The 27,630-nt window shown below is 43.8% G+C and overlaps 1 protein-coding gene across 2 annotated transcripts; it reads left to right on the plus strand.

The window, feature by feature from the left end:
- Positions 1 to 706: 706 nt before the first annotated feature.
- LOC138769621 (free fatty acid receptor 2-like) lies at positions 707 to 26,648 on the plus strand. 2 transcript variants are annotated; one of them, XM_069948213.1, is made up of 2 exons: positions 707 to 1,061; positions 25,439 to 26,648. In XM_069948213.1, the coding sequence occupies exons 1-2, from the start codon at positions 1,018 to 1,020 to the stop codon at positions 26,409 to 26,411; spliced, it is 1,017 nt and encodes a 338-aa protein (XP_069804314.1). In that variant the 5' UTR covers positions 707 to 1,017; the 3' UTR covers positions 26,412 to 26,648. The 2 variants fall into 2 exon arrangements, with proteins under 2 accessions (XP_069804314.1, XP_069804315.1); XM_069948214.1 differs by having other exon boundaries at positions 1,014 to 1,065.
- Positions 26,649 to 27,630: the final 982 nt, after the last annotated feature.

A 27,630-nucleotide genomic window follows, 5' to 3' on the forward strand; every position in this document is an offset into this window, starting at 1 on the left:
TGGGGCCCAGGGTACATTTAATCCGCCACTGATCGATCTATCTATCTATCTATCTCTCTCTCTATATATATATATATATATATATATATATATATATATATATATATACGCAGTGATTTGTGTCGTGCGTAGGGGAGGCCCTTAGAATTTTTTGCTATAGGGCCCCGTGAATCCTAGCTACACCCCTGAGTGTCATCTACAGAGGATAAGTGTATGATTGTTGGGGTCCCTGATCTTGTAGGTCCTGAGTGTCCTGTCTGAATAAAGCAGCAGTCACCCATACTGTCAGACCACCCATCATCATACAATTATCTCCTGTTCTTTGGATCAGGGATCAGTATATGAACGGTAGGACTACTCCTTTACCAGCTGTAACTTCTCACAGTTCATGCTGTCGGCTGTAATACTGCATGATATAAGTGTATAGATACTTCCCTGGGTCTTAATACCAGCCTAAAATAATAATAATAATAATAATAATAATAATAATAATAATAATAAAATAATAATAATTATTATAATAATAATCGTTCTATAGCAGGCACATGTACAGTAGAGAGGGATGGAATCAGAGGCTGGTTACACTGACAGGCAGCTCGCCTCATCCCTGCCCACTTGTTGATGCGTTCTGCCTTTCCCCGTCTCTCAGCATCCTCCCGGTGTCTCGGGTGTGTCTGTCACTTTACATTTCCACTTCTATTATTCTCCGAGTGTTTTTGACTCGTATCTTCTGAAGAAATCTGACGTCACCTTCTGCAAGTTTACTTAAGTGTGTGTGTGTGCTGCAGAAGGCAGCATAGGAGCTGTCACTCTTAGCTGGCAGCTCTCACCATGGTCATCCCTGACCCAGGAGGACTGGCTGAGGAGCTTCCCGATCACCGGATCTAACGTCTCTTCCATTGTTGCAACTTTAAGCGTTTTTACTTTTTTTTCCCTGGAATGTGAAGTCGCTTTACCTGGATATTCCATAAACTGGAGTCAGACGGATCCAATCACTCCAAGGATATAACAACTGCAATGGAGACGGGCTCTACCCCCAACTCATCCGCCAGGATATTTGGGTATGTAAGTTACTGCCAAATTGTCTCTATATTCTATAATTCGTTGTATTATAGCATGCAGATATAGCAGAGCTGACTGTGTTTATGCACAGTATACAGTTAACCCCTTTGTGCTGCAGCTAGTTTGGGCCTTAATGACCAGGCTAATTTTTCAAAATCTGACCTGTCTCACTTTATGCTCTCATAGCTCAGTGATGCTTTAACGTATGCTAGCAATTCTGAGATTGTTTTTTCGTGACATATGGCACTTTATGTTAGTGGCAAAATTTGGTCACTACTTTGTGTGTTTTTTGTGAAAAACATCAAAATATCATGAAAAATTTAAAAAATTTGCATTTTATGAACTTTGAAATTCTCTGCTTCTAAAAAAAGAAAGTCGTAGCACATAAATTAGTTACTAAGTCACATTACCAATATGTCTTCTTTATTCTGGCATAATTTGGTAAACATATTTTACTTTTTTAGGGTGTTATGGGGCTTAGAAATTTATCAGCAAATTATCACATTTTCGTGAAACTGATTTTTTTAGGGACCAGTTCTTTTTTTAAATGGATTTAGAAGTCTGGTATCCTGAAAACCCCCATAAGTGACCCCATTTTGGAAACTACACACCTTAAAGAATTAATCTAGGGGTATAATGAGCATTTTAACCCTACAGGGGCTGGAGGAAAGTATTCACAATTAGGCAGTAAAAAAATTGAAAATTTAAATTTTCCAATAATATATACGTTTAGATTAAAGTTTCTCATTTTCAAAAGGAATATGAGACAAAAAGCACCCCAAAATTTGTAATGCAGGTTCTCTTGAGTACAACGGTACCCCATATGTGGGCGTAAACCACTGTATGGGCACACAGCAGGGCTCAGAAGGAAGGGAGCGCCAATTAGCTTTTCCAATGCAGATTTTGCTGAAGAAGTTTCTGAGCGCCAGGTGCGTTTGCAGAGCCCCTGTAGTGTCAGCAGAGAGAAAACCCCCCATAAGTCACCCCATTTTGGAAAGTACACCCCTCAAAGAATTCATCTTGGTGTGTGGTGACCATTTTGACCCCACAGGTATTACAGGAAAGTATTCAAAAGAAGACAGTAAAAATGAAAAACTTGAATTCTTCCAATAATATGTTCGTTTAGTTTGAAATTTCTCAATTTCACGAGGAACAAGAGGAAAAAAGTACCCCAAAATTTGTAACGCAGGTTCTCCTGAGTACAATGGTACCCCATATGTGGGCATAAACCACTGCATGGGCACACAGGAGGGCTCAGAAGGGAAGGAGCACCAATTAGCTTTTTCAATGCAGATTTTGCTGCAGAAGTTTCCGAGCGCCAGGTGCGTTTGCAGAGCCCCTGTAATGTCTGCAGAATAGAACCCCCCCAAAAGTCACTCCATTTTGGAAAGTGCACCCCTCAAAGTATTCATCTTGGTGTGTGGTGACCATTTTGACCCCACAGGTATTAGAGGAAAGTATTCAAAAGTAGACAGTAAAAATGAAAAACTCAAATTTTTCCAATATTATGTTCTTTTAGTTTGAAATTTCTCAATTTCACGAGGAACAAGAGGAAAAAAGTACCACAAAATTTGTAACGCAGGTTCTCCTGAGTACAATGGTACCCCATATGTGGGCGTAAACCACTGCATGGGCACACAGGAGGGCTCAAAATGGAAGGAGCGCCAATTAGCTTTTTCAATGCAGATTTTGCTGAAGAAGTTTCTGAGCGCCAGGTGCGTTTGCAGCGCCCCTGTAGTGCTAGCGGAGTAAAATCTCGCCATAAGTCACTCCATTTTGGAAAGTGCACCCCTCATAGAATTTATTTTGGGGTGTGGTGAGCATTTTGACCCCACAGGTATTTGAGGAAAGTATTCAAAAGTAGACAGTAAAAATGAAAAACTCGAATTTTTCCAATAATATGTTCCTTTAGTTTAAAATTTCTCAATTTCACGAGGAACAGGAGAGAAATGTCACCCCAATATATGTAACACAGGTTCTCCTGAGTAGAACGGTACCCCATATGTGGGCATAAACCACTGCATGGGCACACAGCCGGGCTCAGAAGGGAAGGAGCGCCAATTAGCATTTTCAGTGCAGATTTTTCTGAAGAAATTTCTGAGCGCCAGGTGCGTTTGCTGAGCCCCTGTAGTGTCAGCAGAATAGATTCCCCCCAAAAGTCACCACATCTTGGAAAGAGCACCCCTCAAAGAATTCATCTTGTGGTGTGGTGACCATTTTTACCCCACAGGTATTAGAGGAAAGTATTCAAAATTGGCCAGTAAAAATGAAAAACTCGAATTTTTCCAATAATATGTTGGTTTAGTTTGAAATTTCTCAATTTGACGAGGAACAGGAGAGAAAACGTACCCCAAAATCTGTAACGCAGGTTCTCCTGAGTACAACGGTACCCCATATGTGGGCATAAACCACTGTATGGGCACACAGCAGGGCTCAGAAGGGAAGGAGCGCCAATTTACAGGAGCAAAACCGCAGCTAGTAATGGTTATTAGAATAGCGCAGTTACTAAAATAAGATAAAAAAAATTAGATTACAGGTAATGTGGGGTGGTTACGGGCAACCAGGGGTGGTTATGGGCAACCTGAGGTGGTTACAGGTAATCTGGGGTGGTTACGGACAACATGGGGTGGTCACGGGCAACCTGCTGTGATTACGGCAACCTGGGGTGGTTACAGGCAACGTGGGGTGGTTACAGGCAACGCAGGGTGGTTACGGGCAATGTGTGGTGGTTATGGGCAACGTGTGGTGGTCACGGGCAACCTGCTGTGGTTACGGCAACGTGGGGTGGTTACAGGCAACGTGGGGTGGTTACAGGCAACGTGGGGTGGTTACAGGCAACGTGGGCTGGTTACAGGCAACGTGGGCTGGTTACAGGCAACGTGGGCTGGTTACAGGCAACGTGGGCTGGTTACAGGCAACGTGGGCTGGTTACGGGCAACCTGCTGTGCTTACAGACAATCTGGGGTGGATACGGGCAACGTGGGGTGGTTACGCGCAACCTGCAGTGCTTACTGACAATCTGGGGTGGTTACGGGCAACGTGGGGTGGTTACGGGCAATGTGGGGTGGTTACGGATAAACTGAAGTTCTTATAGGCAATCTGGGGTGGGTACCTGTAATCTGACATGGGCACCGCAATCTGGAGGGGGTCATTGGCAATTTGGGGTGGTCAGAGGCAAGGTGCGGTGGTCAGAGGCGACGTGCGGTGGTCAGAGGCGACGTGCGGTGGTCAGAGGCATTGTGGCGTGGTCAGAGGCACAGAGGCATTGTGGCGTGGTCAGAGGCATTGTGGCGTGGTCAGAGGCATCGTGGCGTGGTCAGAGGCATTGTGGCGTGTTCAGAGGCAACGCGCAGTGGTTACGTGCAATCTGGGGGGGTTACATGTAATCTGGCATGATTACGGGAAACCTGGGGGGGTTATGTGCAACCTGGAAGGGTTACAGACAATCTGGGATTGTTACTGATAAACTGAAGTGCTTATAGGTAATCTGGGGTGGGTACATGTAATTTGGGGTGGTTACGGGCAATCTGGAGGGGGTCACTGGCAATTTGGGGTGGTTACGGGCAACGTGCGGTGGTTACGGGCAACGTGCGGTGGTTACGGGCAACGTGCGGTGGTTACGGGCAACGTGCGGTGGTTACGGACAACGTGCGGTGGTTACGGACAACGTGCGGTGGTTACGGACAACGTGCGGTGGTTACGGGCAACGTGCGGTGGTTACGGACAACGTGCGGTGGTTACGGACAACGTGCGGTGGTTACGGGCAACGTGCGGTGGTTACGGGTAATCTGGGGAGGGGTTAGGGGTAATTTGGGAGTAAACTGCAATTATTACTATAATAAAAAGTGTGTGTTTTATTTTTTTGTATGTTTGTCACTTTTTGTACTTTACATATTCATTTTCACTGTATTACTATGATTACTGTGATATTTTCTATCTCAGTAATCATAGTTCAGTGACAGAGACCAAATTGGTCTCTGTCACTTTAAATTTTCAGAGCTTGGCTGGTTGTGGAGCGCATGCGCACTTCATAACCAGCCAGGACGTCGAGGAGGAAGGAGCTCCGTCGATCCGGTGAGTATATGGGGAAGGGGGGGGGGTGACTGGGGGACGGGGGTGACAGGGGGGGTGGGGGGGCGACTTGGGGGGTGGGGGGACATCACTTTTTATCCCCTGTCACCAATCATTCATGGTGACAGGGGATAAAAAGTGCCGGGAGCACATGGCACAAGCGATCAGCGGTATATAGTATATACCGCTGATCGCTTGTACCGGGACCCCACAGGGGGGTCCCCGATGACTGCCCCATGCTCTCCGCTACCTCCGGTGGCGGAGAGCATGGGGCTTTCATTCATTTTAACCTTTTAATCGCTGTGAACCGACGTTAGTCGGTTCACAGCGATAGCGGCGGCCATCTTGGAAATGATGGCCGCCGGGGGAGGGGGGGTTAGTTATCGGGGCACTAGGGGGGGCTGATCTGAGGTCTGGGGGATACTTATTTCATCTCCCCCCGCCGTAGATTCACGGCGGGGGGAGATGAAAGGCGGCGGCGGCACCGGTACTCTCATTTACCGACGGTCGCCGCTATAACGTTAATAGCGGCGATCGTCGGTAAGGGGGGGGGCCGGGACGGACCTCACACACTGCCCCAACCCCTCAGCTACCTCCGGTAGCCGGGGGGATGGGGTGGGGGCCGTCCCGGCCCCGCAGCCTTATTCTCTGCCATCGCCGTAAAAAGCTGATGGCAGCAGAATAAGGACCATTAGTGACCGCCGTAGAAAGCCGTATCGGCGGTCACTAAGGGGTTAAAGTGTCACTGTCGTATTTTTTTTTTTTTTTTCAGAAATCAATAGTCCAGGCGATTTTAGGAAACTTTCTAATTGGGTTTATTAGGCAAATATGCCATTATCTGCATTCAAAAAGACCTTCCCCAGGTCCCCCTCCCCCTTCCCTCCCCTCTCTCATTCACTGCTCATTATCAGGAAATCACCACTCTTTTACATCAGACAAGCCCTGTGTAACCTATGGAGAGGGGAGGGGGGAGGAGGGAGATTAATCGCGAGCAGAGAGCAGAGAACAAAGGATTACACAGTGGGACCTGTGTGAAAGCCGGTATTCAGAGGTCAGAGAGGTCAGTGCTGGCTTCAGAGGAGATAGCACAGTGATGTAGCTGTAAATTAACTCTTTGTTGCCCTGTTTTGGTGCCTCATCTCCCTCAACCCCTCCCCTCTTCATAAGAGAACCATGAAGACAGGGGGAAGATCTTTAAACTGCTTTTTCACGATAAAAATGCATATTTGCCTAATAAACCCAATTACAAAGTTTCTTAAAATCGTCTGTACTATTGATTTCTGCAAAAAAATTTGAAACGACAGTGACACTAAACTGCAGATGTCACCGTGACAAACCCATCTCTGCTACATCTGTAAAGTGTAGCTTTCCATACAAATGCAGGGAAACCCAAAAGGTAAAAGTGGTTTTGACTGCATCATACCTGATCCCCCCATTAAAATGCCTGTGACCTGAGGGGATCTGATGGCTCCGTTACACATCATAGTGTGGGTTATCCCAATACACAATCCTATCACCTATCCACAGAACAGGTGACAAATATCTGGTCTAACCAAATGGAGGTCTAACTGCTGGGACCCCCTGACGATCACCAGAACAGAGATCTCTTGTGCCCATAGTGAATGGCGAACGCCAAACGTAACCACCGCTCACCTGGTGTGCGCAGTAAGACGGGAGGAGGAGGCGTATCTTCCTCCTGTTCCTAATTTATCATGGTAGAAATTTACATCAAGCAGGTATAGATATCTGAGGAGGCAGCAAAGAGCACTGTGTCAGACTGGAAAGAATACACCATTTCCTGCAGGACATACAGCAAATTAAAAATCTATATAACTTTCTGAAACCAATTGATTTGAAAGATTTAAAGGAGACTTGTCACCCCCCGTGCCGGGGTGAAGGCCGCCTGACCCACACTAGAGACCCTTATACTTACCCCTTCTCTCCAAGTCCCGCGCCTGGAGCCGCTCCTGGAATGGTGATATCCCCTTCGGAAGCCTGACGCGCGCGCTCCTGAGATGAGTCCGATGCCCATAGAGAATGAATGGAGCCATTAATTCTCTATGGGCGTCAGACTCATCTCAGGAGGGCACGCACGGCTTCCAACGGGGATATCTCGGTCCTGGGACCGGCTCCAGGCGCGGGCATTGGAGAGAAGGGGTAAGTATAAGGGTCTCTAACGGGGGGTCGGGTGGCCTTCACCCCGACATGGGGGGTAACAGGTTCCCTTTAATAAATCTCCCCCCATGTATCAGTCTGGAGGTCAGGCTCTTCAGCTCAAAGAAGATTGTTAGGACTGAATAGACTTGTAGCAGATCTTAAAGGCCGTATTACACGTCCCGATAACCCGGGGAAACAAGCTCATCGCTCACTTTTCTCTTGTCCCCCCATGCATTTAGGCCGCCCATTGAAGTCAGTGGCGGTCTGCTGCTGCCACTCCTATTACATGTAGCATATCGGCTAATCGTTGCCCTACAACATGTGTGATTACTCTGAACGATTATTACTCGGCCCTTAAAGGGGTAGTGCGGCGTTAAGAAATTATTCACACAATAACACACAGTTATGCTCAGCCAGTCACGGCTGAGCATGGGATGACGCTGCAGAGGGCGGCCGGCATTCGGGAGAGTCGGAGCTGTTTGCCGGCTGCCCGAAGAAGACGTCACTGACTGAAGATCGGAGACAGAGGTCGGCACATCACAGTTATGTATAGCGCATCACACTTCCGGGTACACGGGTGGGGGTGGTGGGACACGGGGAAGGGGGCGATTCACAGACAACATACATTACAAAGTTGTATAACTTTGTAATGTGTGTTATTCTGTGAATAATTCTTTACTGCCGCACTTCCCCTTTAAGCTGTCAGAGGTATTGATGCTATACAGGGGCACAATGGAGCAGTTGCCCATAGCAACCAATCGAATTCCAGCTTTCACTTTGAAAAACACTCCTGTAAAATGAAAGCCGGAATCTGATTGGTTGCTATGGTAACTGCTGCTCTGCACAAGGCCTGATAAATCTCTCCCTATATGTCCAGTTTACTGACTGTAAGCCGACGGGAGACTGACACACAAACACGGACACTCAGAGACCGTCCTTACATCCATCCGAAAAAAAACAACAAGCAATTTGTGCAAAATTTATTAAAAGACACACAGCATATATGGGGACGTTCTCCTAACACTTTTCCGCCATGTTTAGTATACACATCAGGAAAGCTCATAATTCAGAGAGAGGCCTCCATCTGGCTCATATACATCTGCATACTGTAACAAATATGGCGTATAAGAGCGCAGTGAACTAACCTACTGCATCAATGGGATCCTGTAAATAAATCGTATCCATTAAATGGATCCCATAGTAGCCTGTGGGTGACAGATGTCAATGTACTGAGCGTTTCAGTGGGTTTTCATGGCATATCCATTATTAGATATGAGGCCAATATAGCCTATGGGTGAAGGATGCCTTACACAGAGGAGATACAGCGGTATCCATCACCTGTAGGCTTTAATGACATTCATCCCATAGTAATCTATTAGTGTTAGGCCATGACTGCCTCCATCTAACCCACATATCGGGATCATTTTCCAGCATGTGCTTTGATGTGAACAAACCCTTAATAGATCTGACACATACAGTATAATTAGACTGTAAAAAATGGGGAAAAAACCTACCCCTGTTCTTAGCAGAAATTTGCACCATTTTTGACTATTTGTTAAAGGGGTTGTCCCATGAAAACAAGTAATGCCCTATACTCATGACAACAGTAGTCAGACCCCCTATGATTAGTTAGTTATGCCCTATCCTGAGGAAATGTCCAAAAAGCAATGAAAAGTTCATAGTAAGGGTATGTGCACACTACGGAACCCACACGGATAACATCCTGGGGATCCTACCCTTTGCCCCCATGCGCTCCTCGCCAGTGGCGATTTTGCCAATCCTGGTGTTCTCTGGCAAATGCCAAGCATCCTGCATGGTGTTGGGCTGTGAGCACAACCCCCATCTGTGGATGTCGGGCTCTCATACCATCCTCATGGAATCGGTCTCTAACCGTTTGTGCAGACACATGCCCATTTGTGGCTGCTGGAGGTCATTTTGCAGGGCTGTGGCAGTGCTCCTCCTGTTCCTCCTTGCACAAAGGTGGAGGTAGCGGTTCTGCTGCTGGGTTGTTACCCTCCTACGGCCTCCTCCATGTCTCCTGGTGTACTGGCCTGTCTCTTGGAAGCACCTCCAGCCTCTCGACACTACGCCGACAGACATAGAAAACCTTCTTGCCACAGCTCGCATTGATGTGCCATCCTGGATGAGCTGCACTACCTGAGCCACTTGTATGGGTTGTAGAGACTGCCTCATGCTACCATGAGTGTGAAAGCCCCACCAACATTCAAAAGTGACCAAAACATCACCCAGAAAGCATAAGGACTGAGAAGTGGTCTGTGGTCCCTACCTGCAGAACCATTCCTTTATTGAGAGTGTCTTGCTAATTGCCAATAATTTCCACCTGTTGTCTATTCCATTTGCACAACAGCATATTAAATTGATTGTCAATCAGTGCTGCTTCCTAAGGCTGGGTTCACACTGCGTTTTTGCAATCCGTTTTTTTTCATCCGTTTTTTGCAAAAAACGGATGAAAAAAACTGATGCATTTGTGTGCATCTGTTTTGATCTGTTTTCCCATTGACTTCCATTGTAAAAAAAAAAAAACGGATCAAAACGGATAATTTTTTTTTGACGGACACAAAAACATAGCTGACACTATTTTTGTGTCCGTAAAAAAAAAACGGCTCCGTTTTGATCCCTTTTTTTTACAATGGAAGTCAATGGAAAAACGGATCAAAACGGATGCACACAAATGCATCAGTTTTTTTCATCAGTTTTTCATCCGCAAAAACGCAGTGTGAACCTAGCCTAAGTGGACAGTTTCTGTATAGCTGTGTAGATTTCTGAAATCTACACAGTTCTATCTCAGACTTCAGTAAATCACTCTCTGCAGATGAAGCTCGGACTTTATTACTTGTGTTGAAAAATTTGCAGCTCACTCCAAGCGCGAGATCAAAAACCTAGTATGGCAGCCGTCCAGCTGGCCGGGGCTGAGCACACAGACGCAATCACGCAATGGTGTAAACTTCCTTTCTGCTTGTGACACGGGGACCAGGCGTCTATCACTGTACTACTAGGCAGATTAAACATTCAGGGGGCTGGGAGAGTGAGTGAGAACCTCTGTGAGCTGTAATGACGGCCATATTGGTTGTCACCCATCCTTCCCAGTGGGCTATTCTCCTGGAGAGTTCTCCTTGACGTTTCATTTTTGACTCTCTAAAGCAATGGAGCACAGTACAACTATTTATAAGGGGATATTACTATATATCAAAAGTGCTGAATATGGTGCCCGACAGGATAGGGGACAAATAAAAGATCACAGGGGGTCCGACCTCCGAACCCCCCAGTGATCTCCATATCAGCCATGGCTTCTGTGATATGAACAGAGCTGTAGGTACGGCACGAGATCAGTGGCTCTGTTCATTCCCATGGAGGTGCGAGACAGCCGAGTAGCACTCTTCCAGCTTACTTGGCTGTCTCCAGCACCTCCAAAGGAATGAATAGAGCCGTGGGTGACGTGGCTCTATTTTTAACAGCGGGGGGTTCGGAGATCGGACCCCCATGATCTCTTATTTGTCCCCTATCCTGTGGATAGGGAACAAGTAAATTTTTCTTGGAATACCCCTTTAAGGTCCTACATGGGCGATTCTCGGCTGGACAGGATGACATTGCCCTATGTAATCGTTCTCACAGTCAGTCGATGAATGAACAAACACTCATTTGTCAGATGGTCAGGTCATTTTGACCTGCTAAAAAAAATGACTGTCCATCAGCCAGACATCTCCCCATGCTGAGAACGATAAACGTGTATTTTATTCCCACAATAAACAACCAGGTCATTTTTCATCATGTGATAATATGCAAAGATTATGGTACGGCCGGCTCCCCTATCACTATGATCTGTGCCCATAAGTAGATTGTTCTACATCAGTCATAGCAGTGTGTCACTTATCTGTGCCAATTACTATATATATCACACCTTTTATCACCTGCACTTCCTCATTCTCATTACAGAACCTCTGTCTATTAGATTGTTTATTAAAAAAGGATATTGTCACACAACAGCAATTCACACTGTACCAGATTACACTACAGCACATCACACTACAGCACATTACACTATAGCACAGTACACTACAGCACAATACACTACAGCACATCGCACTACAGCACATCACACTACAGCACATCACACTACAGCACAATACACTACAGCACATCACACTACAGCACAATACACTACAGCACATCACACTACAGCACATTACACTACAGCACATCACACTACAGCACATCACACTATAGCACATTACACTACAGCACATCGCACTACAGCACATCACACTACAGCACATCACACTACAGCACAATACACTACAGCACATCACACTACAGCACATCACACTACAGCACATCACACTACAGCACATCACACTACAGCACATCACACTACAGCACATTACACTACAGCACAATACACTACAGCACATCGCACTACAGCACATCGCACTACAGCACATCGCACTACAGCACATCGCACTACAGCACATCGCACTACAGCACATCACACTGTACCAGATTACACTACAGCACATTACACTACAGCACATCACACTACAGCACATCGCACTACAGCACATCGCACTACAGCACATTACACTGTACCAGACTACACTACAGCGCATCACACTACAGCACATTACACTACAGCACATTACACTACAGCACAATACACTACAGCACATCACACTACAGCACATTACACTATACCAGATTACACTACAGCACATCACACTACAGCACATCGCACTACAGCACATCGCACTACAGCACATCACACTGTACCAGATTACACTGCAGCACATTACACTACAGCACATTACATTACAGCACATCACACTACAGCACATCACACTACAGCACATTACACTATACCAGATTACACTACAGCACATTATAATATACCAGACTACACTACAGCACATTACACTACAGCACAATACACTACAGCACATTATACTATACCAGATTACACTACAGCACATTACACTACTGCACATTACACTACAGCACATTACACTACAGCACATTATACTACTGCACATTATACTATACCAGATTACACTACAGCACATTACACTACAGCACATTACACTACAGCACATTACACTACAGCACATCGCACTACAGCACATCGCACTACAGCACATCACACTACAGCACATCACACTACAGCACATCACACTACAGCACATCACACTGTACCAGATTACACTACAGCACATTACACTACAGCACATTATACTACAGCACATCACACTACAGCACATTACACTACAGCACATTACACTACAACACATCACACTACAGCACATTGCACTACAGCACATTACACTACAACACATCACACTACAGCACATTGCACTACAGCACATTATACTACAGCACATCACACTACAGCACATTACACTACAGCACATTATACTACAGCACATTGTACTACAGCACAATACACTATAGCACATTACACTACAGCACATTGTACTACAGCACAATACACTATAGCACATTACACTACAGCACATTACACTACAGCACATCACACTACAGCACATTACACTACAGCACATTATACTACAGCACATTATACTACAGCACATCAGACTATACCAGATTACACTACAGCACATTATACTACAGCACATTGCACTACAGCACATTACACTATACCAGATTACACTACAGCACATTACACTACAGCACATCGCACTACAGCACATCGCACTACAGCACATCGCACTACAGCACATCGCACTACAGCACATCGCACTACAGCACATTACACTACAGCACATCACACTACAGCACATTACACTACAGCACATTACATTACAGCACATTACACTACAGCACATCACACTGTACCAGATTACACTGCAGCACATTACACTACAGCACATTACATTACAGCACATCACACTACAGCACATTACACTATACCAGATTACACTACAGCACATTACACTACAGCACATTACACTACAGCACATTACACTATACCAGACTACACTACAGCACATTACACTACAGCACAATATACTATACCAGACTACACTACAGCACATTACACTGTACCAGATTACACTACAGCACAATACACTACAGCACATCACACTACAGCACATTACACTACAGCACATCACACTACAGCACATCGCACTACAGCACATTACACTGCAGCACATCACACTACAGCACATTACACTACAGCACATTACACTGCAGCACATTACACTATAGCACATTACACTGCAGCACATTACACTACAGCACATCACACTATACCAGATTACACTACAGTACATTACACTACAGTACATTACACTATAGCACATTACATGTTAGCACATTACACTACAGTACATTACACTGTAGCACATTGCACATATATGTTGTGATATATTAGTCTGTAGCACATTACAGTCCAGTTCAGTGCATTGTTGTGTATTACACTCCTGTAGATCACTTAAAGGGAATCTGTCAGCACCCGGGCCCTACCTGAGGTGCTGACAGTGTGCTGTAGCTGGCAGTCCCCTTGTGAGCATTGTACCTTTTGGTAATTTGTCTGTGGAGTGGATTATGCACAATCTCAGGTCTCCTACTCTAATGAAGAGTCAAAGAGGAGTTGTGTCTCAGCATTTATGCCGCACTCTAGCACACCTCACCACTGCTTTCTCCTCCCTCTCCATGAATTTATATGCTGCCCGGCCTCCTGCTCACTTAGCTGTCAGTCAGTGGACTGATCTGCAATCAGATATAGTTGAATCTCCTAGGCTGTGTTGGAGCTCTAGTCTAGAATTAAACTACCCGTCTAGAGACCAGCAACATTTTTTCCCTTTGGTTTGAATCCCCTGATGGAAGTGAAATATAGTTATTTATTTTTTTAATTTTTTTCTCATTATTGTATCATTTTTAAAAGTGCAAAGAATTCCCAATCATGGCCAAATTTTTCTCATCATTGTATGTTTAAAAAAAAAAACTAATTTAAAAACTAATTTGGAATGGTTTGCTTGGGAATTCTTTGCACTTTTACAAATGATACAATAATGAGGAAAAAAAATAAAAAAAAATAACTATATTTCATCATCAGGGGAATTGAACCTAAGAAAACCAAGTGGTGATGGTCTCTAGACAGGTGATTTACTCCTAGAACACCGCTCCAACACAGGTGTTTCAACTATATCTAATTGCAGATCAGTCCTCTGTTGGCAGATACTGACTGACAGCGGAGCAAGCCGGAGGCCGGGCAGCATTGATCACTCATGAAGAAGAGGGAGGAGGAAGCAGTGGTGAGGTGTGCCAGAGTGCCGCACAAACACTGAGCCACAACTCCTCTTTGATTCTTCATTACAGTAGGACCTGGTGGTACATTAAGGATCAGTGCAGTTTCACCTAAAAATTTTAACTCTCATTGACTTTAATGGGAAACATAGTAAATTGTGAAAAAAGAAGTGAAATGTCCCTTCACCACTACAGCGATACCATGAAGCTTTATTGAAATTAATGGAAGTTTTATGCCCCCCAGGACAGCACTGCCCACAGGCACATACACTTATAGCGGAGTTCCTATAATAATTACTAGCAGTTTCACACCAGTTTTGGATTTTTGTGATTCCCACCAGGTACATAGAGGGGATAGACTGGCATCTTAGGACCCAGGAACACGATGTGCTGCTATAAACCTGACACAGAGCAGACTCTGCCCCGGAGAGGCCCCGGAAAGTCCCATAAAATTCCCATCTTGTTAATACAGGAGAGAAAATTTGGATTGTAAACCTTGAGCAGTAAATCTGCCGCCATCCATGTATGCAGAAATAGAGAACGTCTCCCACCGACCCTAGAATCCTCCATAACTCAAACCGAGACGGCTATGAAGCCAACACAGCGATATCCCTTTAAATAAATAAAAAAAATGCCACAAAATAGAATAAAAGTCCTTGGCTTACCCCGTTATCAGACAGTTCAATGTTCTGGCTGTTTAGCGTATGAGATACCCTCCTCTGTCACATGACTGGCTGCAGTGACATCAAAGTTTCCCCAACATTCGGAAAAACTTCTGAGACATGAAAAGTTTGGATAAGTGTGTGCAGGAAGGAGACGGGAGATGTCAGGTCAGAGGGGAACAGCGATCCCTGAACACAACCCAGCTCCCTGACCCGTCTATGTAGTTGATCTTCCCCCTAACTGTGAGATGGTCCCTACTCCTAACTAGGAATAACTGGGCCCCATAGCAAACTTTTGATTTTCGAGTATTGGAGTGCTGGAAAAAAGTATTCGATACTCTAACAAATACCGCATGGTGCTTGAATAACATTGATAGTCTCCTATCCGCATATTTGGCGGCTTTAATCAGCCAATAAACATGCAGGGAAGGAGCTGGGAGGTCCTGCTATGCCACAGCCATTTTGGCTTCAAGCAGAGCAGTGATTGGCCGGCTGGATCAGGTGACCTGGGTGTATATAGAGCCAGGTCTTCAGATGCTTGGTTAGCTGACAGGGAGAGCTGCTGGAGCAGGGACAGAGCAGGTGTAGGGCTTAGTGTGGTTAGTCAGGCAGGTGATTAGCTTACAAAAACACTCTTTTCAGGACAAAAATCATATTACAATATACCATTATTATATGGTATACTGGTACTGGTATATAGCGGGTATATGCAGTCGTAAACTGTGCTACAGTTTGTGTTATTGGAATACACAATAGGAGTACTAGCATTAATTTATAACTACAATATCAGTATTAGGTGGTATCTATTCAGTCTGATGGTACAGTATACAGGTAGTACAGCATATACAGCAACCTGGGAGTCTATAATGCCTCCCTGCTGTTCCTTTTCCATTTCCGTGGTTTCTCCATCATTTTCTGAGGTTTTCAGGTGAACCAGACACCCTTCCCTCTGGCAAATAAGAGGCGCCTGAACAAAATGCGGAAGTCTCCCGTTGACTTTAATGGGGTTCGTTACTTGATTGAGAGTTTGAGTATTTTAGTGCTCACTCATCTCTATTTAGCATTAGAACAGACATTAGACTGACAGGTCCTTTTACAAGGGCTGATTATCGTCAAGGAGCATTGCCAGAAACCTCTCCTCCAGCCGATAATCAGCCCGTGTAAAAGTGTCGGTGATCTGCCAAGGAGCGGGAAGATGCGCCGTCTGAATGCAAACAAAAGCCCAATTTGTGTCACTGCACGGCCATATATCGGGCCATGTAAAAGGAGCCTATGGACGCCATCCGTGTCACAGTGTAGCAGAGCAAGCAGGGATATCTCTATTAGCACTCACTCTTCTACTGATGCGGATATAAACCTTAAGTGTTATATCTATTGTAAGGCCATGTTCCCACTCTGTAAGAGACCGGCCGCTCCGTGACCTGGCCGGGTCACAGATGATCTTTACAGCAGCTGAATTCGGGTGCGGGCGCATCCGTGCGCACCCACATCAGAATTCCCCACTGCACACAATGGAGCGTGCGGCCGGAGCCACAAGCTCCATTGTGTAAACTGACAGGGTTTTCTGCAGCCGCTATTCATCAGATACAAGGTAGTGCATTACCTTGTATCTGATGAATGGAGGTTCATACTCCTGAAACGCGTTATACTGTGCTATATATTTATTCTCATGTACATTTTTATCTAGTATATATTTTTTATTTTAATCCTTATTTTATTAAATTCATGTTGCCCATTTACATTGGAGCGTCCTCTGACCAACGCTTTGGTCAGCGCTGGCATTGTGAGTCCCATCCACTTTCTTTTGCTCACTTTACAGTTCCCATAATTGACCGCGTATGACGTAGTGTGACTGAGAACCAATGCTTAAAGGGAACCTGTCACCCCCCGTGCCGGGGTGACAGGCTCCCGACCCCCCGTTAGAGCCCCCTATACTCACCTGATCCCGCCGGGTCCCGCTTCTGGATCCGGTTGGGTCACGGAGATCTCAGCCGCTGCAGCCTGGCGCGCGCGCTGAGAGATGAGTCCAACGCTCATAGAGAATGACGAAGAGTCCAGCGCTCCATCATTCTCTATGAGCGTTGGACTCATCTCTCAGCGTGCGTGCCCGGCTGCAGCGGCTGATATCTCTGTGACCCGACCGGATCCAGAAGCGGGACCCAGCGGGATCAGGTGAGTATAGGGGGCTGTAGTGGGGGGTCGGGAGCCTTTCACCCCGGCACGGGGGGTGACAGGTTCCCTTTAATGGATTCTCAGACACACCCATACAGCAGGCGGATCGCTATGATTTTAAAGCAATGTTCATATGGCCGATAATGCGTTATCGGACGGATGAACATGTAAAACAATGGCCGTGTGAACCTAGCCTTAGCAAGCACTGAGCTCTTTAAAGCCTGTGTTTCCTCCTCTGTATCCTTGATAAATAACCTCCCAGTGCACAGCTTACTATCAGTCCCCGGGGGAGGCATCCATTACATGTGTTAGTAAATGTTGTGACATTCTACCAACCCGCAATATGGAGAATATGGGAAGATTCAGCCTTTATTTGTGTTCTGTTTCTCCATAAATATTGTCCCTGGGGAAACAGTGACACATCCAGAAGTACCGTATGCTCGACCTCCGACCTCTTCTACTTCTTGTCTCCTTTGGCCAAAAGTATGAGAAATAGTACAGTAGGATGATGTAGTGCCGTCCTTATAGACCATTACATGGCTCTGCCACAGGACTACACAAAGCAATATCTCGCACAAACTGCCACCTATCACAATGCTTAAAGGGGTTGTCCAGGCTTAGAAAAACATGGCTATATAGTAGGCAGTATAATTGTAGTTATATTTATGTGTATATGAGCAGTATTATAGCAGTTATATCCCTGTATATAGGAGCAGTATTATAGTAGTTATATTCCTGTATATAGGAGCAGTATTATAGTAGTTATATCCCTGTATATAGGAGCAGTATTATAGTAGTTTTATTCTTGTATATAGGAAGCAGTATTATAGTAGTTATATTCTTGTATATAGGAGCAGTATTATATTAGTTATATTCCTGTATATAAGAGCAGTATTATAGTAGTTATATTCTTGTATATAGGAGCAGTATTATAGTAGTTATATTCTTGTATAAAGGAGCAGTATTATAGTAGTATATTCCTGTATATAGGAGCAGTATTATAGTAGTTATATTCCTGTATATAGGAGCAGTATTATAGTAGTTATATTCTTGTATATAGAAGCAGTATTATAGTAGTTATATTCTTGTATATAGAAGCAGTATTATAGTAGTTATATTCTTGTATATAGAAGCAGTATTATAGTAGTTATATTCCTGTATATAGGAGCAGTATTATAGTAGTTATATTCTTGTATATAGGAGCAGTATTATAGTAGTTATATTCTTGTATATAGAAGCAGTATTATAGTAGTTATATTCTTGTATATAGAAGCAGTATTATAGTAGTTATATTCTTGTATATAGAAGCAGTATTATAGTAGTTATATTCTTGTATATAGAAGCAGTATTATAGTAGTTATATTCTTGTATATATGGGGCAGTATTATAGTAGTTATATTCCTGTATATAGGAGCAGTATTATAGTAGTTATATTCTTGTATATAGGGGCAGTATTATAGTAGTTATATTCTTGTATATAGAAGCAGTATTATAGTAGTTATATTTGTATGCTAATCAGCAGGGGAAACACTGGGCAAGAGTTTTTTTAAAAATCCCTTCTTGGAAATATGAGAACCATGCTTTCTCTTGCTTCCTCTTGCACCAGGGGGTTGGGACATGCATAATAATAAAAATGGATTCAGTTCGATAGTAGTTTATGGGATATAACACTGGAATGTTTCCTGCTATCCTCTTAGTATCGGCCATCCTGGGGCAGATAACTGATAGGGGACTATATCTATATCAGAGGACATTTCCTTGTCTTACAGGAAATAAAATTCTCCTTGTGAAATCCCGGGAACCACCACTAATGTCACTTGTTACATTGTAGGTTTAATTCATGTTTGTAGATTTTTCAGCAATCTTATATATATACACACAGTATTTCTATGGGCTGCCAGCTGTGTCAATATGTCCTGCTGTAGAAAGGTCTTTGATGTAACAGATTAGGAGGCGATATCAATAGGGAGACTGTGTGAGCAGGCTGAGATGTCTTATCATGTGGGATGTTGACTCTGCCCACAGCATGTAATCTGGCAGCGAGCAGGATAATTAAAGTGGAAGTTCCATAGATAAACAAGTGGATTGTGGGTGAATGAATGACCCTGGAAATGCTATTAGGAAGTATGGTGGGGGAAATCATAAAAGAGTACCTGTCACTAAATATAACTTTTGACGTTTTCAGATATTGTCAAAAGTTATTGATCCCACCGGGTCACATTACTGAGACCCACTGGGATCAGGAGATATAGCCAGGAAGAGAGAGCAGAACAGTAGCGCCATAGACTCCCCGGCCTCCTGCCCTGACTCTTGCTCAAAGGCGCCTTAAAGAAGAAGTCAGGTCTGAGGAGAACATAATAAAGACAGTATGCTTACTACCCCCTGTGCCCACGCTGAACCACAACATTAGGCTCCCGTACATCGTTGGATGTAATCTTCTCCCGGTTTTGGAGTGCATCACAAACTGGTAGGATTTAGTCACTCGGCCAATGAGTGACTGCAGCGGTGCCCCGCCCCAGTCATAGGCTAAGCAAGGCATCCAGGTCCCAACTGCTGGCAGGAGTCCAGGAGCGGGATGTGGCCGTGTCTATGGCCGGGCCATTCAAAATGTTGATCCTTTTTTGGGGAAACCATTCTTTTGTTAGGCCCGGTTTACATGCTTCATGACTGCAGCCATTCTGTGACCTGGCCGTATGAACTTTGTTTGTGCTGAATTGGGATGAGGGCGCATCCATGTGTACTAGCATCCCAATTCACCATAGCTGACAATGGAGAGTGTGGCCAGAGCCACACTCTCCATTGTGTGAGCTGTAAGCTGTATTCAATGAATAGGGGACGCAAATAACTAACATGTCAGTTTTTTGTGCGGCCACTAGGGATCCCGGTCGGAGTGTATACAATGTGTAAATGTATTCCATTGACTGCAGTGCAACAAAAATTTTCTATTAATCACGGACGTTGCTGCAAATTGGCCCAAATTGACTAATAGTTGGAACTATTCATTATTCCCTTAACTTTGATTACAGTCCCAGTTTCAGTTGGAAAAAAACAGGCCCAAAGCATAGCGCTGCCTCCATCATACATCACACATCAGTTGATGACACCTAGCGTTGGCTTCGCGCCAATCATACTTTTTGGAATTATGGGCAAAAAGTTCACCCTTGGTCTCATCAGATAACATAACACATTCCCACGGGCTTTTGCCAGACTTGATGTAGGTTTTGGTAAAACATAGCCGGGCTTGAATGTTTTTTCTTTGTTTGTAAGAAATAGCTTCCATCTTGCCACTGTACCAAATAGCCCTGAGGTATGAAGAGACTGTTATCACATGCAGTACACAACCAGTACTTGCCAGAAATACCTGCAGCTCTTAAATTGTTGCTGTAAACTCTTGGTAGTTTCCCAGGCCAATTTTTTTCTTTGTCTTTTTGTCAATTTTTAACATCCAGTTCTTGTTAATGTCTTAACTTGCATTGGTGATGTCACTGTTGTGCTAAAATGGAGGCAAGGGCAGGCACAGCAGTAGTCAACATGGATTCCAGTTAAGGCCCAGCAGTAGCCAACATGGAGGCAAGGGCAGGCACAGCAGTAGTCAACATGGATGCCAGTTAAGGCCCAGTAGTAGCCAACATGGAGGCAAGGGCAGGCACACTAGTAGTCAACATGGATGCCAGTTAAAACCCAGTAGTAGCCAACATGGAGGCAAGGGCAGGAGCGGCAGTAGTCAACATAGAGGCCAGTGAAGGCCCAGCAGTAGCCAAGATGGAGGCCAGGGCAGGAGCGTCAGTAGCCAACATGGAGGCCAGGGCAGGAGTAGCAGTTGTAATGGGGTGACATGAGCAGCGGAAGCAGAATAATGAGATCCATGGACAGGCGAGAGGTAGCAGGGCAGCAGGAATGGTGGAGTACGCCAGTCTTGTATAAAGCCCCGTCCTTTTTCTGCGCCTATCTAAACCAGGGGCACAAGTTTAATAAATCTGCCCCTATATGATGACGTCTTCACCAGTTCCCTGGTGTTTCTAATGCTTTGGAAATTTTTTGTACCCTTCCCCTTTCAACATGGAGATCCCTGCATTATAAGCCATTTACAGACTATAGCTTTTGCTGTAAAGTGGACTGTAAGGACTGATTGGTTAATCCTAAATGCAACCCCATCCCCTATTATAAGGGACTGTTTACACTTACACATCCACATTATGTTGGATTTTTTTTTCCCTCTAAATTATTTTTCTTTTTATAGAATTGTACAGATTCTTCTTCTGTTTTTTTGTCTTGTTTGTTTTGTCACGACAAAAAAAATGGTGTTTAAGCAGGGATGTGTAGACTGTTTTTTAGAGTGACTATAATTCTGAGAATTACACTCATCTCTATTGGAGACATCAAGACAGCGGAGTCCTGGAGGCATCTGGCAATTTCGTTTCCCAGTTTCTGACTAATAGACGTGTCGAACGATGACATGGAGGAGGATATGTGACCTAAGATCAACTCCTACTAATCTCCAGTCTCATGCTATCCTTTGTCTTACATGAATTAGCTATTAGCAATGACTCTATAAGCATGAGATGTTGGGAATTCCCGATATTTTAATTGCCAGTAACACTGGGAAGTGATGTTGTCGGCAGGCTGTGTTCAGACGGCCCGTTCTCCACCACTATTTACCCAGGTTGTGTAAAGCTGCCGAATAACAAACACTTTTCGTGTTTGCACAATCCGTGCAGATTATTGTGAATATGGATCAGTGTTTACATGGGCAAAAATTCTCTAATCACTTCTCCATATTCATAATAATATCAGAACAGAAACGTCAAAGAGATTCCAAAGATTCTAAATATGGAGAGAAGCCAAGAATTACAAGTACAAGAGACTTAGAATTACAACACAGTTAAAGGGGCTTATTCCGGTATCCAAATATTATATTTAATTAAAACTATGACTCCATGATATGTAACTTACTAATATAATGTAATCAGTAATAGTAATAGCTTCAGACTGCTTCACCACTGACAGGAAATAGGGAATAGAAGAAAATGTGTATACCTCCTGGTCTTCTCCCTCCTCTGATCTTGCCTCTGAGCTCTAGTTCCATATATATATATATATATAGAGAGAGAGAGAGAGAGAGAGAGAGAGATTTAGTAGGAAGGGTAAGGTAATAACAGTATACTGCCTTATTGCCTTGTGCTGAACAGTGCCACAGAAAGAGCAGATAGAGACTGAATGCAGCAACCTCACTAATTGTGCAAAAGTTTGTTCTGCAACAGCTTTGGACAGGGAACTAGTAGAAGTGCTGGGGGAGTGGAGTAGGCAGGGTGGAAGGTCTAAGCTGAGGGAAAGCAATGCATTTTGAGAATTGCAGTACTGAGCAACTGTTTATTCAGGAATTACAACATGAAATTGAAAACTAAGCCTCAAAATGGATGTTTGGTGGTTTCAGAACTGGGGCAGACAGGGGGCAATGCACAAAGTTGGCTACTGTCTGGTGTATACCAGGTACTGAGGAGAAGTAATGGGTTCTTACAAGTCCCAAGGGTATTAGGTTAAACGTGATTTTTCCGAAACAAGTGTATATAATTTGCAGAATATTGCGCGTGAATTGAATACCAACCCCCTGGGGTGCTGCCATTGTTACTTCACACTCTCTATTTCCACGATGCTTTGAATATTAACTTGGAAATGCGTCGGCTGCTTCCATGGCATATCTTATCTTCATTAAGAGGAGCTGATCCATGAAAATCACCTGATCAACAACCGGCATTTAATTGACTATATTTATTACTGTGGTCATTAGAGACAAAGGAGCGACGGACCCGCTCAGCCCTGAACAGTTCAATTAAAGTCTGGCTGGTTATATAACTCCGTAATGAGTCACATCATAAAACCTCATGAGGATATATTCATATCCGGCCAACAGATCCTCAATGTTTAACAGACAATAACAACATAGAGCCTATATACAGCGAGGCCGGGAAGAATAAAGTGGTTGAGGTGCGTGTGCATTATGGGATCTCAGGATTTTGTGGTCCTCTGGGTTACTAGAGTTTCAGAGAGCAAGATACAAATTAATGCACGTAGCTTATATGATGCTGGTCCTAATAAAACCAGTTACCCTAATAGTACACGACAGCAAGGCTACACATTAGTCCACCAGGTACCCTAATAGTACACAACAGCAAGGCTACTCATTAGTCCACCAGGTACCCTAATAGTACAAGACAGCAAGGCTACTCATTAGTCCACCAGGTACCCTAATAGTACACGACAGCAAGGCTACACATTAGTCCACCAGGTACCCTAATAGTACACGACAGCAAGGCTACACATTAGTCCACCAGGTCCCCTAATAGTACAAGACAGCAAGGCTACACATTAGTCCACCAGGTACCCTAATAGTACAAGACAGCAAGGCTACTCATTAGTCCACCAGGTACCCTAATAGTACAAGACAGCAAGGCTACACATTAGTCCACCAGGTACCCTAATAGTACAAGACAGCAAGGCTACACATTAGTCCACCAGGTACCCTAATAGTACAAGACAGTAAGGCTACACATTAGTCCACCAGGTACCCTAATAGTACAAGACAGCAAGGCTACACATTAGTCCACCAGGTACCCTAATAGTACAAGACAGTAAGGCTACACATTAGTCCACCAGGTACCCTAATAGTACAAGACAGCAAGGCTACACATTAGTCCACCATGCTACAGTTCCTTATCTTACAATACATTCATTTTTAATCATAGTAAAAAAAAAACATACTCGCCTAACGTGCTCCCTCTGGGTCCTACTGTGATATCATTTGGACCTCCATTGAATGTTCTTGCCGCCTCTGACAGCCTGCTTAGCCAATCACTGCCAAGAGGGACAGTGCAGTGGCCAATGACTGGCTGATCGAACCTTCACTGCCAAGTTTGTCTCGGAAGTAGCGGTCAACAGAACATTCAGTGAAGGACTCAAAGACATCACAGGAGGACCCTCGAGCAAGCATGGTAGGTGAGAACAGGGTTTTTTTTTATAATTTTCTTTGTGGTTCCAGAAATATATAAAACATTTTCAGTGTCCAGACTACCTCTTAATAAAAAGTCAGTAAAAAAAAAAGACATACCAAAAGTTTTTATCCTCAGACACTGACCGGTCAGTAGAACAAACAGGGAAATGAGACAAAATGAGACATAGACGGCTCCATAGACTTACATTGGATGTCCATCGAGGACACGTAAAACAAAAGAAGTGAAGATGCTAAGCGTGGACCTCTCCGGCCTCTTTCTCCTGATCGGTCACAATCTGAACACTTATGATCCTATTACACGGGCTGATGAAGGGCCAATCATATAGTAAACTCGTTTACTGGGCCCAATAATTGTTCAGCAAGGGCTGCACGGACATCTTTAGCATTGTCTGTGCAGCCCTTGCCTAAACAGTAAATACTTTATCTGCCCACACTCCTGGTCTTCTGCTGCGTCCCGGCGTGGCCAGTGATTGGCTGAGCAGCTTGTCAGCTCAGATGCAGAGTGCAGGAGAAGACCGGGAGTGTAGACACATAAAGTATTAACTGTCAGGTTGCATCACTATTACACTTAACGATGTGCGGTTTGGGCCTAAAGAAACAATCAGCAGATGATCGGTTCATTGGTTGATCATTATTTCTATTATACGGAGGGATAATCAGGCGGATCGGCCCAATTATCGCTGAGTGCAATAGTACCCATAGACCCCCAACTGATCAAAGCTTTTGACATGACTCTCTGACATATGAAAAGTTTTTCTTTTAATGACTGTAGAAAATAAAAAATGGCTTGTTCCATGAGTTTAAGACCCTACTTGATTGTGAAGATGACAGTTCCACCATAACTACAATTTTACAATATTCAGGACAACCTTAGTGGTGATATGGCTAATGTTTGTAGAACCAGAATTGTATTATTTAGTTCTCTTATTCATTTCATACATTGATGATTTTACAACCAATACCTATGGCTTTGAGTTAGTCATGGCTTCTTCCATCTTGACTGATCTTGTTCTTTTCTTTAAAGGGGCCTGATAGTTGATGAAGACCACAATCGAATAGTCCTGGCCATCTACATTGTGACTTTCATCATGGGCCTGCCTTCCAATCTCTTGGCTTTCTACGCCTTTCTAGTCAAGGTCCGTAAGAAGCCAACTCCGGTGGACATCCTTCTCCTTAACCTGACCATCTCGGACCTTCTTTTGTTACTCTTCCTTCCCTTAAAGATGCGAGAGGCAGCCAATGGTATGATCTGGGATATGCCATTGTTTCTTTGCCCCCTTACAGGGTTTTGCTATTACAGCAGCATCTACATTAGCACATTGTTCCTTACGGCCGTCAGTGTAGAACGTTACCTTGGAGTGGCTTTTCCAATCAAATACAAGCTCCATCGAAAACCTACCTATGCCACATTCGCGAGCATCATCTTCTGGTTTGTAGCCTGTGCTCACTGCAGTATAGTTTATGTGGTCCAGTACATTATACCCAACAACATCTCATTAACCAACGAAACCAAATGCTATGAACAATTTAATAAGGAGCAATTGAAGGTTCTGTTACCGGTCCGTTTAGAGTTGGGACTCGCTCTCTTCTTCGTTCCATCCATCATAACTATTTTTTGTTACATAAACTTCATCCGGATTCTGATGTCCTTACCCAACATCCAAAAGAAGAGGAAGCAGCGAGCTATTGGCTTGGCCATGGCCACTCTTGTCAACTTTTGCGTTTGCTTTGCTCCGTACAATATATCTCATATTGTTGGATTCATACAAAATGAGAGTCCGAAGTGGAGGGTGGATGCTCTGCTTTTTAGCACGTTAAATGCCACGTTGGACCCCGTTGTTTTCTATTTCACGTCAACGACTGTCAAGAAAACTTTTTTCAAATTTGTATCTGTCATCTTACAAAAAGTAAGGGACTTCAGCCCATGTAAGAAGGATTGCCCATCCACGTGCGAGCTTCCATTTAGAGACAGCAATACAGATAGGTCCTCCACTTGAGACTTCATGGATAGCAAGCACAGTTACTTATTGTATTCAACCACTGCCTAAGATTGTCATTGGAAACCTTGTGTAGTCTTATAGCCTCAAAGACAGTCATGGCTAAGACGGACACTTCCATCCTAAGGAAGGAGGTCCATCTAAAATGGACAAGACACGGACACTGTAGAGCTCTGAAGGAATTGGGGTGTTCATCTTTTTCTCCAAAAAGCAACATTCCGAGTAACCTCTATATATATATATATATATATATATATATTGTATGTATAATGGCACTGACTAGCTGCTCAAGTCAGCAAATGTTTTAATGACCATATTGTATTACCGATACAGGTGTACTATAGTAATATATTATAAAGTGTTCTATAGTCAAAAAATTGTATGTATGTAAATTTTGAACTTTCGTTCCGTCATTCTGTTGTCACAAGGAAATGCAGTTAAAACGGGTTACATCTAACATAAATGTAAAAAAAAAAAACTAGTGAGTGCAGCTCTGGAGTATAATACAGGATGTGACTTAGGATCAGTACAGGATAAGTAATGTAATTTATATACCCCCCCCCCCCCCCCCCCAGCGGAATAGTGAGCTCTGGAGTTCAATAAATAGTGGCTAGATTGGTGTAACATAAACAATGTGATGCATTTACAAAGCAACTCAGTTCTTACATCTACATATGTAAAGCATAACATAGTCCATGACACTGCCCATTTAAAGGAGTTCATAAGATCAAGTGTATAAAGTAAGTCATTTTACTTCATCATGTTGGGATAGACAGTGAAATGTAAGCGTTTGGTCAGCTGATCAGATTCCAGTTCTTCAGGGGATGTTACATTTATATTTCTGTGATGTTTTTCATATTGGATCAAATCCTATATAAATTAGACCTGTTCACTCTTATTTCAATCTATCACTCCAGCATTCAGATAAAAGCTTTGCCCTTCTCTCATAATACTCCTTTTGCCTCCATATAAGCACCTCTTCCATGAACTTTGCTGGGCTTTTGCTGCCCTGGGAACACTCCCTATGTTCTTTATCTCCTGATATGCAGGAAATGTGCAAAACTGATATCTCAGTGCTGGAGAGATAGATTGAAATAAGAGTTATATCTTCTGATTCAAAGTATGAAGCCTATTGTACACTGGCTTTACTTTAGTCAGCAAAAGCTACTGACAGGTCCGCTTTAATGTTGTTAATGTAGCATAAAATACATATATACCA

The sequence above is a fragment of the Dendropsophus ebraccatus genome, chromosome 12, assembly GCF_027789765.1.
Source record: "Dendropsophus ebraccatus isolate aDenEbr1 chromosome 12, aDenEbr1.pat, whole genome shotgun sequence".
In the NCBI taxonomy this organism is placed as follows: Eukaryota; Metazoa; Chordata; class Amphibia; order Anura; family Hylidae; genus Dendropsophus; species Dendropsophus ebraccatus.